The sequence below is a fragment of the Ascaphus truei genome, chromosome 5 (genome assembly GCF_040206685.1).
Source record: "Ascaphus truei isolate aAscTru1 chromosome 5, aAscTru1.hap1, whole genome shotgun sequence".
NCBI classification, from domain to species: Eukaryota; Metazoa; Chordata; class Amphibia; order Anura; family Ascaphidae; genus Ascaphus; species Ascaphus truei.
In genome coordinates this window covers 118,136,311-118,150,204 of record NC_134487.1, presented here as the reverse complement: position 1 = coordinate 118,150,204, position 13,894 = coordinate 118,136,311, and the positions used below count along the sequence as shown (strand labels likewise).

Here is a 13,894-nt window from a genome sequence, read left to right as displayed (position 1 = left end):
TCCACGTGGGGTGAATTCTGGCGTGGATAATATCACCATACAGAGTCTCTTACAATGGAGATGGTCTGGTCACAGACCACAGGCCGCAATCACCGTACAGCGTCCTCACTGTGTCCCTGACACTAGACAGTACAATGGGGAAGTGTCCCTATCTAAGGGGCATTCCCTGCAGCAACTACAAGCTACTGTGAGTCGGGGCCTAGCTTGGGCCTAATGGTGGAATTGATGAAGCTCTGATTGGTGGAAATGCATCTGCTGAATGCCCGGATGAAGGAACAGACTCCTCATCGATCAGCGGTGTTTATATAGTATTGAACCACAAACTTCAGGAAACTGGCTTCACCTAGTCTCAGAGCCACTGACTCGTTGAGACACTACCTGCTGGATAAAGGCAAGGTAGGAGAAGAAAGAAGGAGCACACAAAATATAGTGGTATCAAAAGATTACCAAACGTATTGATGCATCAGAGCTTAATGTGGTAACGTTTCAGGACACAAATCCCTTCCTCAGACCAAACACCTGTTTGGTCTGAGGAAGGGACTTTGTGTCCTGAAACGTTACCACATTAAGCTCTGATGCATCAATACATTTGGTAATCTTTTGATACCACTATATTTTGTGTGTTCCTTCTTTCTTCTCCTACCTTGCCAGTATTTAGGATCCAGCTTTGGGACACCAGGATCAACAGAAGGTGAGCACCAAAAGCAAACACCTTGCTAATTTTCCTTAAACAGTGGTGTGCCATTTATAATCCTTTTTTACCTGCTGGATAAAGCTCCCTCGTTCAACTGAGATGGTCCCATGCGCGCACCAAATGTATCCTTCTGCCTGCCGAGATCCTAGCAGCCATATGGGCTGTCCTTGCTCATGTGTTGTGCAGCCCCTGGGGCTGCTGGGAATTGTAGTTCCACTGCGGAGCTTTGGGTGTAATGGCCGCCGCTATTCTAGCTCCTGCGCATGCACGAGGTTGAGCAAGATGGTCGCCGCAACTCGGAATCTCCTCTGCACATGCTCGAGTGCTTCTGCGCATACGCGGCCAATTCAACATGGCGGCCCCCACTATCAGGTGTGCCGCGAACCTCTCGGCAACCTGGTCATCCAGCGCAACCTCCCTACCTAGCTGCACTCTCTCCACCTGCAGCGGAGGTAAGGGGAAAGCCGGGGGTGTGCCCAGAGGGGACCTGGCTACAATAATATTTTGTTATGAGCCCTGACAATGGAGATTTGTGGATCTGTGCCTCAGAATGATAAAGGCTGAAGTGTATCAAAGTAGTAGCAACAAATCACCTAGGATACTTTGTCAAATTAACTCATACTTGGAACTTTTTATCCACAACTGGCACAGTATGTCTAATACAAAGGAGGGAAGTAACTTGAGGACCCAAAGTCTCATGGGAGGCATAAAGAAGTATATAGTGCACATCTTTATAGTAGGCAATAATAAAATATATTCACGTGCTTGTATCTGAATATATCTGAATACTATAGTAAATACATTGTAGCAAACCATTACAGAAGTGAACCCACCATCCTATTGTTTAGGTTCTTTCTTTAATCTGACTTTGGTCTAGTAGAAATCTGTATTTTAGCTACATTCTAAATAAATGAACTTACTGTGGAGATGAAATGTCCAGCTTTCATATGGACGTGGAGAAAATTGCGAAAGAGAGAGAGAGATCCCCTCAAACCTCCCTCCAGATAACATATGGAGAGACACCTGTGCTCAAAAAGGAGCACACCTGGAGATCTGCTAATCGCTCTCTCTGGAATGGATCTCATGGTGGATGAAGACATATCTACCTGAATTTTTTAGTGCCCAATCTGAATACGATTTCCATGTGCAGTTCGGATTTTGATAAATGTCTTCTCTTGAAGGCTCATGTACAATAACAATAACAACTACATATACATTTCATTATCATTTGAATTTTCTATAATTATTCATTTATGATACTTGCACAATAGAATGCAGGTTGCAAAGTGCCAATAGAAAAGATAATTACTGGTAAATAAAATCATAACGCAATGCAAAAACATTTTTTGATACAGTAAAAAGCAAAAGGAAGGTAAGGAAATATATATATATGGTTGCTGAGAGTATATTGATATTTTCCCCATGATGAGGACATTGTGCACATGCTCACACAACACATGTGCACAGACATGCACACACCTCGCACACACAAAAGTACAGTATAACACACATCTCCTTTTCATAACTAGGGAAGACTGTCAGGTCTGTGTGGAAACTTTGACAAATACACATCAAATGATCTGACTACATCAAACAACATGGAAGTGAGAAATGCTCAAGTCTTTGGAGATAGTTGGACAATTGGACAGGTATGAAAATATGTTTGTTCAACAGTTTTCTCTATTTGCATCAGTCTATCCAGTCTATCTAGTCTATAAGTAAGCATTTTTCTCTGATACAATATGTTTGTGTGCTTTGAACTTGTTTCTGTTACTGTTGTAAAATTGAATACAGCAAATACAGTTCTCAGTTGTGAGCGCATTCACACTTCTCAGACAGGTTTGTAATTCTGCATTTCACCTATATCTCCTAGCATAGAGTGCTTCCCCTGCAGCAAGGGATTCTGGGAAATTACATGCAAATGAGCACATTGTGTCCCCCTTTGCTTCAAATACATTTTAACATTAACCCCCCCCCTATAAGCTTATTCAGCATAACCATTAAACCTACTCTCAGACAGCTGTTTCAACCTTTTGGGTTTCATCAGTGTGAGGCTGGTTAGACTAGTTTTGTAATTTGAAGCTGGGATAGGTTTCAACCACACATTAAATATGTTATGGGGGTAAACAAGTGATACAAACCCTCCACCGTGTAGCATACATCAAATAAAAATGTGCATTCACATTCTCAGACAAGTACTGTATGCAACCCTGCTTTTCCCCATTATCCCCTAACACAGCGGTGTGCAAAGTGGGGGGGGGGGGGGGGGGGCGCTGGATTTGTTTGGGGGGGGAAGGGTGTGGGCGGTTGCAGAGGACCCGCGCTCTTCCCCGAGGCATTTAAATTAAATGCCGGGGGATCACGTCAGGCCTCTGCAACTCACTTGCAGGGATTCTGCAGAGCTGGTAAGATGGCGTCAAATGACGCCGCGGTGTCATGCAAAGTGACGTCACATGTCCGTCTCCATGGCAACTGGGCAACGGGGTATCCCACCACGTGACCCCGCAGCATCATTTAACGCCGCCAAACAAGGTGAGGGGGGGCACGAAAGTGAGGGGAAGCAGGCAAGGGGGCGCAGCTAAAAAGTTTGCGCTCCTCTGCCCTAACATACAGTGCTTCAACTGAACACACAATGCCAAAAGAAATGAAGAAACACTGATAGATATTTATCCTTATGTAGTGCTTATACGCATACAGCAGAGTACATACTGTAGTAACATTTACAGCTAGAGCTACTGTATGTCCCCATTTATTATTTTTCTTGGTTTGTCTTTGCTCACATCACTACCTATTATAACTAACACTGCCCGTGCAAATTGTACAATGTAATAGTGATTCATCCTGTTACAAGTTGTAGGCTTTGAAGTCCTTTATAAAAATTCCATAAGGGGCCGTTTGCAAAAAACATAAACAGGCGATGGAAATGGAGACTATAACGGTTTGGGTGGAACCCGCACAGAAACAATTAAATAGAAAATGAATGTATCGTTTTTTTAATTCCCACCCAGTGTAAAAGTTCAAATGAGACGATGAGACCTTGTGAGGTTCATCAGAGCAAATTTCCATATGCAAAAAAGGAGTGCTCAATCCTCTACAGTGATGTTTTTGCTCCTTGTCGTAATGTGGTAAGTTCATACTTTTTTTAACAACTGATAAGTGATTAGGAGTTAGCAAAATTAGCTAATAGGGGTATGATATGATATCATCTTTACATACATTCATTGCATACATTGAAAAATATTATGACGGGAAACATTCTGACCAAACACTATTGAAGAGCAAATTTATATTGATATAATGGTCCATATTTACTAAGTAGCCTTCTGCCATAATACCCCTATGGGTGCTAAATGACACCTTACAGTTAATTGACTTGAATGGCCTGTAAGATATATTCCAGTCTTAGATAGTGCCTTATTACATAGTTAAATAGTTACACAGTAGATGAGGTTGAAAAAAGACTTACAGTTGTGTGAAAAAGAAAGTACGCCATCTTTGAATTCTATGGTTTTACATATCAGGATATAATAACAATCATCTGTTCCTTAGCAGGTCTTAAAATTAGGTAAATACAACTTCAGATGAACAACAACACATGACATATTACACCGTGTCATGATTTATTTAACAAAAATAATAGTAGGGTTGTTGTGTTTATTTTTGTTTATTGTGGTTAGAGGGATTGGGTGAAAGGGGTAATAGCCTCAAGGATGGATGTTTAGGCCTACCGGGCGGTAACGGGAAGGCTTAACCCTTCATTACCTTAGCGGTATTAACCGCTAAGATAATGAAGGGGTTAACTCCACCCGCAACCCCTCGCAAGGCCTAAACACCCACCAAGGGCCGAATACCACCTTCACCCAACCCCTCTACCCACAATAAACTGGGCACTGGTGGTTATCCCCGTCATTTCCTTAGTGGTCAGCCGCTAAGGTAATGAAGTTGCCTGTAAATGCATTTTTATTGCCTGGGATTCATGCCGGGGGTCTCCAGTACTGATATTAATGGGTATCAGCTCCGGAGGCTCCCGGCATCAATCCAATGGAGAAAAAATAAATCATTTTTTTTTTTCTAAGTCCTCTCTGTTTAATATTACCAAATCCTCCCCTGGTTGGTTTGTCAATAATTTGGGTCATGTAATTGTCTTTCAGCACCCACAAAAAGCGTATTTCATTTAGTTGCAAAGCTAATCTCATTGATCAAGTCTATGTCCGGATTATTAAATTTGCTCATGATAAAAACATAACCTTGTTTTGCTGCCTTCTCCATTTACAAAAGTATTTTGGCTTCTTCAATCTCACAGATATTTGGTGGTTTATGGCAGAAGTAAATTTGACCCAGTTCGTGTCTTGGGCTGGAAATGCTAAAAGTTGTTTGACAAATAGCCCAATATACTGTAATCAAATAAATAAAAAATTAAATGTAGCTAAAAAAACCTGAACTGGCTGCAGATGGTCTTGTATCCTTCCCTGAGCATACCTAAAACTGAGATGTACTGTATCTTAAATTCATTGAAAAAAAATTCTTTATACATAAGCCCCATTGTGGCCCATATCCAAAGAGTTCCGTTTACTCAGGACCATAATATATAAAAATCAGAAACGGATGTTGTCACGAACGCCACTACTTGTGTGCACGTGACTTGTGTATGTGAAGATCTCCAGCCATCCAGCTGACTCAATTCACTATAGGGCACTACAAATTAACAATTTCTCCCCAAAAAATGTCACACTACTCCTAAATACACTGTCACCACCATGAATAATTTAAGGTTTTACCCTCAGGAGTCCTTAGTCCCTTGTTTACTAGAAAAAACATGTGTTTAACACAAAAATCCCAATGTAGCAAAATGTGTCTGAAAATGCAATTAAATCCCAAAGACAGTACGTATTACATTTTAGATTAAATATACAAAAAGGGAACAGAGCTTGTTTATAGAAAATGAATGTTACAACCACATACAATATTTATATGCAGACAGTTTCAGAAAATAAAATTATGAAACAGAGAGCCTATACGTTTCTAATGAACAATATTCGTCCTCTCCAAAGAGGTCTTGAAGTTGAAGATAGGAAACCTCACATATTATTGCTATAACACCCATGCTTGTTGAATTCTACTTTTGATACTCAAAAGCATTGTTGTTATGCTCTTATCTTTGTCCATGTGACAAGGACAGGCCAATATTTTGTGGGTGTGTCTTCTCTCACACTCATCAATATTTTGTGGCTGGGAGAGAGAAGGATTTGAAACCCAAATAAATCTGACAGTATACAATACCCTATAACTCTCTCCCTATAAGCCCTAGAATAATGCTACACTCATCATTGCATTCGTATGATTATGCTGAAGGCGTAGACATCCCTTTGCTAATGCAACTTCTACTTTTGATAAAGAGAAAACATTTCCCTAGCTATGCAGCCCAGATACCTTGTCATGTTTAGGGTCAGTACAATTCTGATTTTGGCTTGTTCAAAGCATATATTTGTTATCCTTGTGAATTAAACCAGCTTTTAATTATCATACATGTTTTAATCTGTAAGGAAATGGGGAGTGCCCTTTCTGTCATCTTTTGTCTGCTAGCCCGAAATGGTCTCAGGAATTGTTATAGAGTTTTATGATGCTCCCTTTTAAAGTTAGCCAAGAGATCCATTCAAAGGTCACAAGTCACAGAAATTATAAACTATCATTTTTTCATTGCTTACCTGGCCCATTTATTCAGAGACCATGTTGACCAAGGGAACCTCACAGGAGACAGAGAAAAATAGGTATTTTTAAAATTAAAGTTAACCCCTTGGGTGATGTATTGTTAACACAACTGAATAGGTTAAAGGAATTAACATGACAGACATTATGTTCCCTGCAGTTACCACGAATCCACACGAGAAAGTAGGTCCTATTTTACTGAACCCCCAAGAGCTATATCTATCTCCCAAAACACATCTTTAGGCAACACGCGGAAAGACAACTGTGCATACAAATGGGAAATATGCTCATTTAACTGATTTAAATATACCTTGCATATCTCCGAGATGCATCCATTATAGTTAAAGCAAGGCCTATTATGGCTGAAAACAGCACTTAAACTATGTTAGTGAGATCTGAAGATACCCATAGCACTTAACATTGTGATAACTTAAGTTAATGACTTCTTAAGTTAATAACAGAGCTCTGTTGATCTGGGCCTGCGTTGTAATCAGGAAATGATTCCTTATGAGCAGAAAACTACTGTAGTACTGTAATGCAAACACTAGATGGCATTGTAATAATTTCATATGAATAAAGCAGTCGTTGGTTTCCAACCTCTTTTTTGTTAAGGAACCCTATAATTATATTGTGAAACCCTGCAGAACCCCAACCCCCTGTTTTTACTCTAACCCCCCCTCTCTGGTTTTACTCACTACACTCAGCCACCCCTCCATTTTTACTCACAGCCCCCTCCACCCCCCATTTTTCTTTACAATATCCTTCTACCCAGCATTTTTACACACAACATCCTCTTGTCAGTGCCCAGCCGGTGATGCAGGAGGACCCACCAAGGCAGCCAATACAGGAAGTTGGGAGCGACTTCCGGTTTGGCCTAACTAATTCCCTCTGCTGCTGGGCAAGTCTGACAAATAAATTGCATAAAAACCCTTTAGGGATTCCCGCGGATCCCTAGTTGAAAAACACTGGTCTAAAGGACTGAAGAGTTAACCCATTTAAGGCACTGCAGTGGTTATATTCTTGGCAATAGATAAGCACAATGTTACTGTAACTACTGTATGTGGAATAAAATGACTGAAGAATTCCTGTGTAGAAGTTGTAAAGATTGAGAATTCATTTAATGAAATTGGGACTATATAAAGGACTCAAAAAGATAGAGATTGCTTTAAAATATGAGATTTTCACATTTTTAAAAACACAGGATCATTCTTATCTTTTGTGTGTTTAATTTAATGTATTTTTTGACAGATTGATGTGACTTCATTTGTTAAAAATTGCCATACAGATACATGCAATTGTAACCTTGGTGGTGACTGCGAGTGTCTGTGTACCAGCATAGCAGCTTATGCTCACAAATGCTGCCAACAAGGGGTAGCAGTTCATTGGAGATCTCCAACCATGTGCCGTAAGTAGCCCTAATTTACATACATGCCTTTGTAAATAAACAACACATATCTAATGGCACCTTATGTTTTTCACGGGTAGTGATGCCTGTGGTGCAGGGGTTTACGGTATGTTGCTGTCCCATCTAGCAGCCACAGGTGTTATTACAAATGGTGTCAATCTTTTATAAGTGGCACTGTATAAGAAGACATTATTATTGAGCAAGAGGCTTCATAAATGTAGTTGGAATAAGCTGAAATTAATATCTTTGCCATTGTGCCAACCACTAATTTCGGCGGCATCCTATTGAGTTGCTTATGAGTGCATATGCTTTTCAGGCATTGACACAACTGGTGCTGTCATAAACCATTTAGACTCGGTGGCTCCAGCTTATAAAAAGGGCTAATGCTATATGAGAGACATTTAAATAACACGTAATACTTATATTTTTCCTCCCATTTGTTTTTTCAGCATATGACTGTGAATACTATAACCAAGGTAAGTAGAAATTAGACATACAGTACTATGTATTTTAAACACGTGTACTTTAAAAGCTATCATATTTATGTATATTTACTGCAGTGTTATGTTGGGCATTATAATATCCACAGTAGAAATTTATTGATAAATAATTAACTAAAGAAGCAAAGGTGGACAACTATTGTGTCATGTTAAAGCAATATGTGAAAAACAATGCAACAGCATTTCCCAAGTGAGATACCAAGTAGGACCCTACTCACAGATGTCCTAGCGCAGTCTCTTCCATTTATTATAGAGCAGTGAAGAGTACAAGGTTTCAGGTCCCATACGGGTTCACCTGATGAAAGGTCTGTATGGGACCTGAGACGTTGTACTCTTCATAGCTCTCTAATAAATTGAAGAGACTGCACTGAGACATTTCTGAGTAGAGTAAGGCCTCGTTCAGGGTGCCAGAGGAAGGAGTTGGAGGGAGGGCGTTCGGGAGGGCGGCAGTCTGCTGGGCGATGTGTGTTCATCCCCAGCAGACTTTTTCAGACGTTGAGGGGAGGACGGGGCTACAGACGTGAGGTTAAGGATCGAGGCTGCAGTCTTGAAATCATTCTCAAGAATGATTTCATTGGCTGCCGAGGTCCCAGTGACGCTGCTGCAGCTTCAAAAACCGAATTTTTTGTTTATTGAAACTGTAGCCAGCATCAACTCCTGGCTTCGGAGACAGGGCAGCTGCTACCCTGACAACCAGTATTCAATTTGAATACTTTGTGTCCCAAGGCAGCTCACACGGCAGCACACCCTCCCTCCGAAGCCTGCACCCTGAACGAGGCCTAATACTTGTTATCTCACTTGGGATACTCGGTTGCATATATAGTATACATACATGTATGTGTAGGAAAATTCTGTTATCTAATAAGCGAATAAGAGCAGACCTTCTACCCCTTCACCGCTGGAGAGTAGCTAAACACAAAGACTTATTACAAACACTTACCATGTATCACAGTTCAGACAAAATGTTGACAGCCCTGCCACTTACTATGTTTCAAAACCTTACATTAAAATAATATTGCTTGAATATTTAAGAAAAAAGTAATTACTGTATGTATGCAGTTATGTGAACAAACCCCAAGCTCTTTATGCCAGATAAATACTATTTCAGCGAAAACATATACAGTTTGTGTATGTATTTCATCGCTATGTACATTAATGGTGCTATGTAAATAAAGACATACATACATAAATACAGCAATATCTAAATAATAATTGCAAAGTGAGGCAGCATTGATGTTGCACTATACAGGCAAAACTATGTAAAAACTCAATGTTTTTCATGTATTGATTAACCAGTGCAACAAATATGGTTTAAGATGAATAAATCTATAGTAAATGTGTCATAACATGTTTATAACAGTGTGTCTTTGCTCTTGTTTGTCTAGGACTTGGAGAAGGTCCCTTTATTCTGGCTAGTTGTGGCAACAGTGAAATAGTTTTAGGGGTAAATGTTACCAGCAAAAACATATTCCCATTGCCAAGAATGAGTGCACATGGAAATGTTTTGTTTAACTTCATGATAACACCTGGACTTTTCAAAGATAAAGACCTGTGTGAGTATTCTAAATGTAAATAATATTGTATTTATTAATAGATATAAAAAGAGGCACTACACTTTGAAAATGTATCTACTTCATATGTACAGTATGTTTTGTCCATAACAGGACTTTCATCCCATAGATTTGCTATGGTGCAAAAGTTTCTTTTTACAAAGTAATTTTTGTTCTGTTTTTACAAATTGTGTATTTCTAAAGAAACAGCTCAAACATTCAGCAGAGGAATTTTTATGTCACAAAACATGTTAGGGGGGTCTGTCAAAATCGCTCTAAGCCAGGCCTGCACAACTTAAAGTGAGACGTGCCGAACTGCTCCAAGGAAAACAGATTCGGGCCGCACGGGTAAAACAGCATTTATTATTCACAATGATACATTTCTTTACCATGTTTACTTGAAACAAAATTACATTTAAAATACTTTAATTCAAATGATTTAATTTCCTAATCATCTCACAAACTTAATGAGCGGTATTACACCTTTTTTCAGCAACAAGCTTGTTGTATTTCGGGGCAGTCCCCCTCATCATCATTACCATCATCATATCTCCCTCAGTCCCCCTCATCATCATCATATCTACCCCAGCCCCCTTCATCATCATATCTCCCCAGCCCCCCTCATCATCATCATCATCATAGCTCCTTCCATCCCCCTCATCATCATCATCATCATATCTCCCCCAGTCTCCATCATCATCATCATCATCATCATCATCATCATCATCATCATCATCATCATCATCATCATCACCATCATCATCATATCCCCCCCCCCCCATATGCCTACCTGATAATGATTCACTCGGAGACAGGCACGGGGAGATGTGGTATGCTGCGGTCACAGCAGCGGGCCCCAGGAGGTAATAAATTAGCCAGCAGTCAGAGCAGAGCAGGACCGCACGCGGTAAGAAGAGCGCTCTAGCAGCAGGCACCAGAAGTTCCAGGTCACACTGCAAGAGCGTGTCACACTGCTAGAGCGCGCTCCTACCCTGCCGTCCTCCTCTGACACAAGTGATTAAGAAGCGGGCAGGGGAGAGCGGGCTCTGGTCGGGGGGAGAGGGGGGAGAGCGGACCAAAGCCGTTGCTGGCCGCACAGTGAGTCCGGGCAGGCCGCATGTGGCCAGCGGGCCGTATGTTGTGCAGGCCTGCTCTAAGCCATTGTCTGAATTGCAACTTATGGTGGTGTTCTATTAGAATAAAACAGTGTTTTTATATTTGGAAAGTTTATCATTATTATAGGTGTGAGTTACCTGAGATTTATACATATTATGCTAAATTTTACTCTATGGCTTTCAAAATGACATCAATCAGTTGCTTAGAAAATATCCAGCCAATAGTACTAACATACTGTATATATTAAATAGAACATGAACACAGTTAGTGTGTATGTCCCAAGCAATATGCATAGCAAGGTTTCTGAGAGTAATGTGTAGTAGGTTTGACTAAGATTCTAGTAACATATTTTATTTACACTAGAAATGTAACGCTTTTAATGAATAATAAAGTTTTAATAAAACATTGTAAGAAAGACAATAAAGGTACGGAGATGTCTCTTTTTACCCAGTCAGGACGGGAGAGATTCTTTTTTAAAACCCCCACTTTTTCTCTAAAAAAATGAAACTGTAGACTGGGGAAAGGTAATTATTTTTCAGATGACACAACCCCCTCACAATATGATCCTGCATGCAGATATTGTACAATGGCCGACAATCACATGTTTCTATAGCAGCAGAACATTTACAGTAAGTGCCAGAAAGAGTCTACAGCAGGTCCACCAACAGGTCAGGTTTTCAGGATATCCAAACTTCAGCACAGGTGGCTCAGTCTTTGACTGCACCACCTGTGCTGAAGCAGGGATATCCTGAATGCCTGACCTGTTACAGGCCCATGAGGACTGGAGTTGCCCACCCCTGCTCTACAGTATAAATCTTGCGGCAACGAATCATCTGACAGTCCTGTTTGGAATAATACTAGGCACAAGTGGTGATGGGTGCGTTTATACCCTCACTCCTGACAATATTCTTCCCAAGAGAATTAAGCTTGTCTTTTGCTGGCATATGTTTTCTATCCTTGCATGACTTTACATACAGTAGTATGAATAGCCCCGGTCTGCTATTTATATAAAGCATTTTCAGTGATTGTAAGGAAGGATTCACTTGTGTCATTGTATTAATTTTAAGTTCAGAAATACTTGATTAATGATGTATTTGTATAAAATGTACTATACTTGATTCTATATAGTTTGCTAGATTAAGCCTTAAGCTAAGTGGGGATAAATAACAGTGGAAATAATTAGTTTGTCTGTATTTTTTTTACCTTTTTTATATGTAAATAAATGTAATATTCTTTTTCTATGTTATCTGATCTGATAAAAGCCCTATCACTTGTCTCTTTGGAGTCGGCCGAAAGACCGAATTATTTCCTGTCTGTACACGAAAATGATACAATTCGTTTGGAACAATGGGAGGCGAATTCATTATATCGCAGGAGGGCTACTTTTTTTCACCACCAAGGCCTTTGGATTCCAGGTTACAGTGCATTTGAATTACACAGCAAGAAAGGGTATTTTATTGTACTGACTGCTGCAGAGGCGGAAGTTTCTAAATACGACATTTCAGAAGAGTTTAAACTTTCAAGCAGCTTTAAGATTGAAGGTGAGTTCTGGAATCTCGGCATAAGTAGTGTTTGTGAAAACAGCATTGTTGGAATAACACTGATTTGACCAGCAGAACAATTACATCTAGATCTTTTGAGACTATGGGGTTGCTCCTCAGAAGTCCGTAAAATTTGCGATTATGTCGACCAGTAACTAATTAGGATATGTCCGTAATTTTCCCGCAGTTTAATGGGTATCCTCAAAAGCTAATGATATGGAGAAATAATGGGCATTAGTAAAAGTAGCGGCATTACGTTAGCGGTATAAACGATGATTTTTGTTGGACAGAGACCCGTTAACCAATAAACTGCACATGTAGGAGTGGGAGAGGGAGCGGCTCAGTGAGTAAAGACACTGACTGGCACTGAGTTTGAAGTAGGAGGAACCTGTTCAATTCCCGGTGTTGGCTCCTTGTGACCTTGAGCAAGTCACTTTATCACCCTGTGCCTCATACTGTGCCTACTGTATTTATGTATGTGTATATATATATATATATACAAAACTTCTCCATCTCTTTCTCTCTTCATTCAAATTCTGTTGCTAAATGTTGTTGTTTCTCCCTCCACAATATTGCAAAGGGCAGCCAGCAGCATTTTTGGGGCTTAGAACAAATATGAAAAATGGGACCTCCACAAATGTAATGACATAATTATACATTGGTTTACTTGGATTTAACATCTCTATGCCCCTTCATCCATACCTTTCGCTCTCCTTTTCCTCCTAGTGTTTCTCTCACACCCTTTGTCAGTCCATCTTTTCCTCGTCTCCTTGTCCCCTTCCCCAATGTGTTTTTCTTCTTTCACCCATTTGTGTTTCTCAATTTCTTTTACCCCCTTTTTTTTGCCCCAGCATGTCTTCCCCTCTCTTCTCCCCTGCATGACTTCCCCTCTATTTTCCTCACCAGCATGTCTTTCTCTTTCCTCTCCTGAAGCATATCTTCCTCTTCCTTCTGCCCACAAGCATGTCTTTCTCTCTCGTCTCACACCCAGCATGCCTTTCTCTCTCCTCTCCCCTCCAGAATATCTCTTCTCTCTCCCCCAGAATGTCTCTCTCCTCTACTCCTGCATGACTTTCTCTCTCTTCTCTCCACAGCATGTCTTTCTTTCTCTTCTCTTCCCCCCCATCATGTCTACCTCTCTCTTCTCCCCACCAGCTTGTCTTTCTATCTAATTTCCCTCCCAGCAAGTCTTCTCTCTCCTTTCACCAGCATGGCTTTCTTTCTCCTCTCCCCCAGCATGTCTCTCTCTCTCTCTCTCTCTCTCTCATTTCCCCTAGCATTTATTTCTATCTCTTCTCCCCCCACATGTCTTTTTCTCCTTTCTCCCCCCAGCATGTCTTTCTCTTTCTTTTCCCCCAAGCATTTCTTTCTCTCTGTGAGGA

The 13,894-nt window shown here is 40.5% G+C and overlaps 1 protein-coding gene across 2 annotated transcripts in view; it reads left to right on the top strand.

The window, feature by feature from the left end:
- Window positions 1-13,894, top strand: part of OTOGL (otogelin like) — a 209,300-nt gene that overhangs the window by 135,868 nt on the left and 59,538 nt on the right. For both annotated transcript variants that reach the window (XM_075600516.1, XM_075600517.1), the window contains exons 28-33: window positions 2,224-2,343; window positions 3,703-3,819; window positions 7,649-7,805; window positions 8,255-8,281; window positions 9,691-9,858; window positions 12,234-12,512. In XM_075600516.1, coding sequence (XP_075456631.1) covers window positions 2,224-2,343; window positions 3,703-3,819; window positions 7,649-7,805; window positions 8,255-8,281; window positions 9,691-9,858; window positions 12,234-12,512 — 868 coding nt within the window. The remainder of the gene's footprint in view (window positions 1-2,223; window positions 2,344-3,702; window positions 3,820-7,648; window positions 7,806-8,254; window positions 8,282-9,690; window positions 9,859-12,233; window positions 12,513-13,894) is intronic.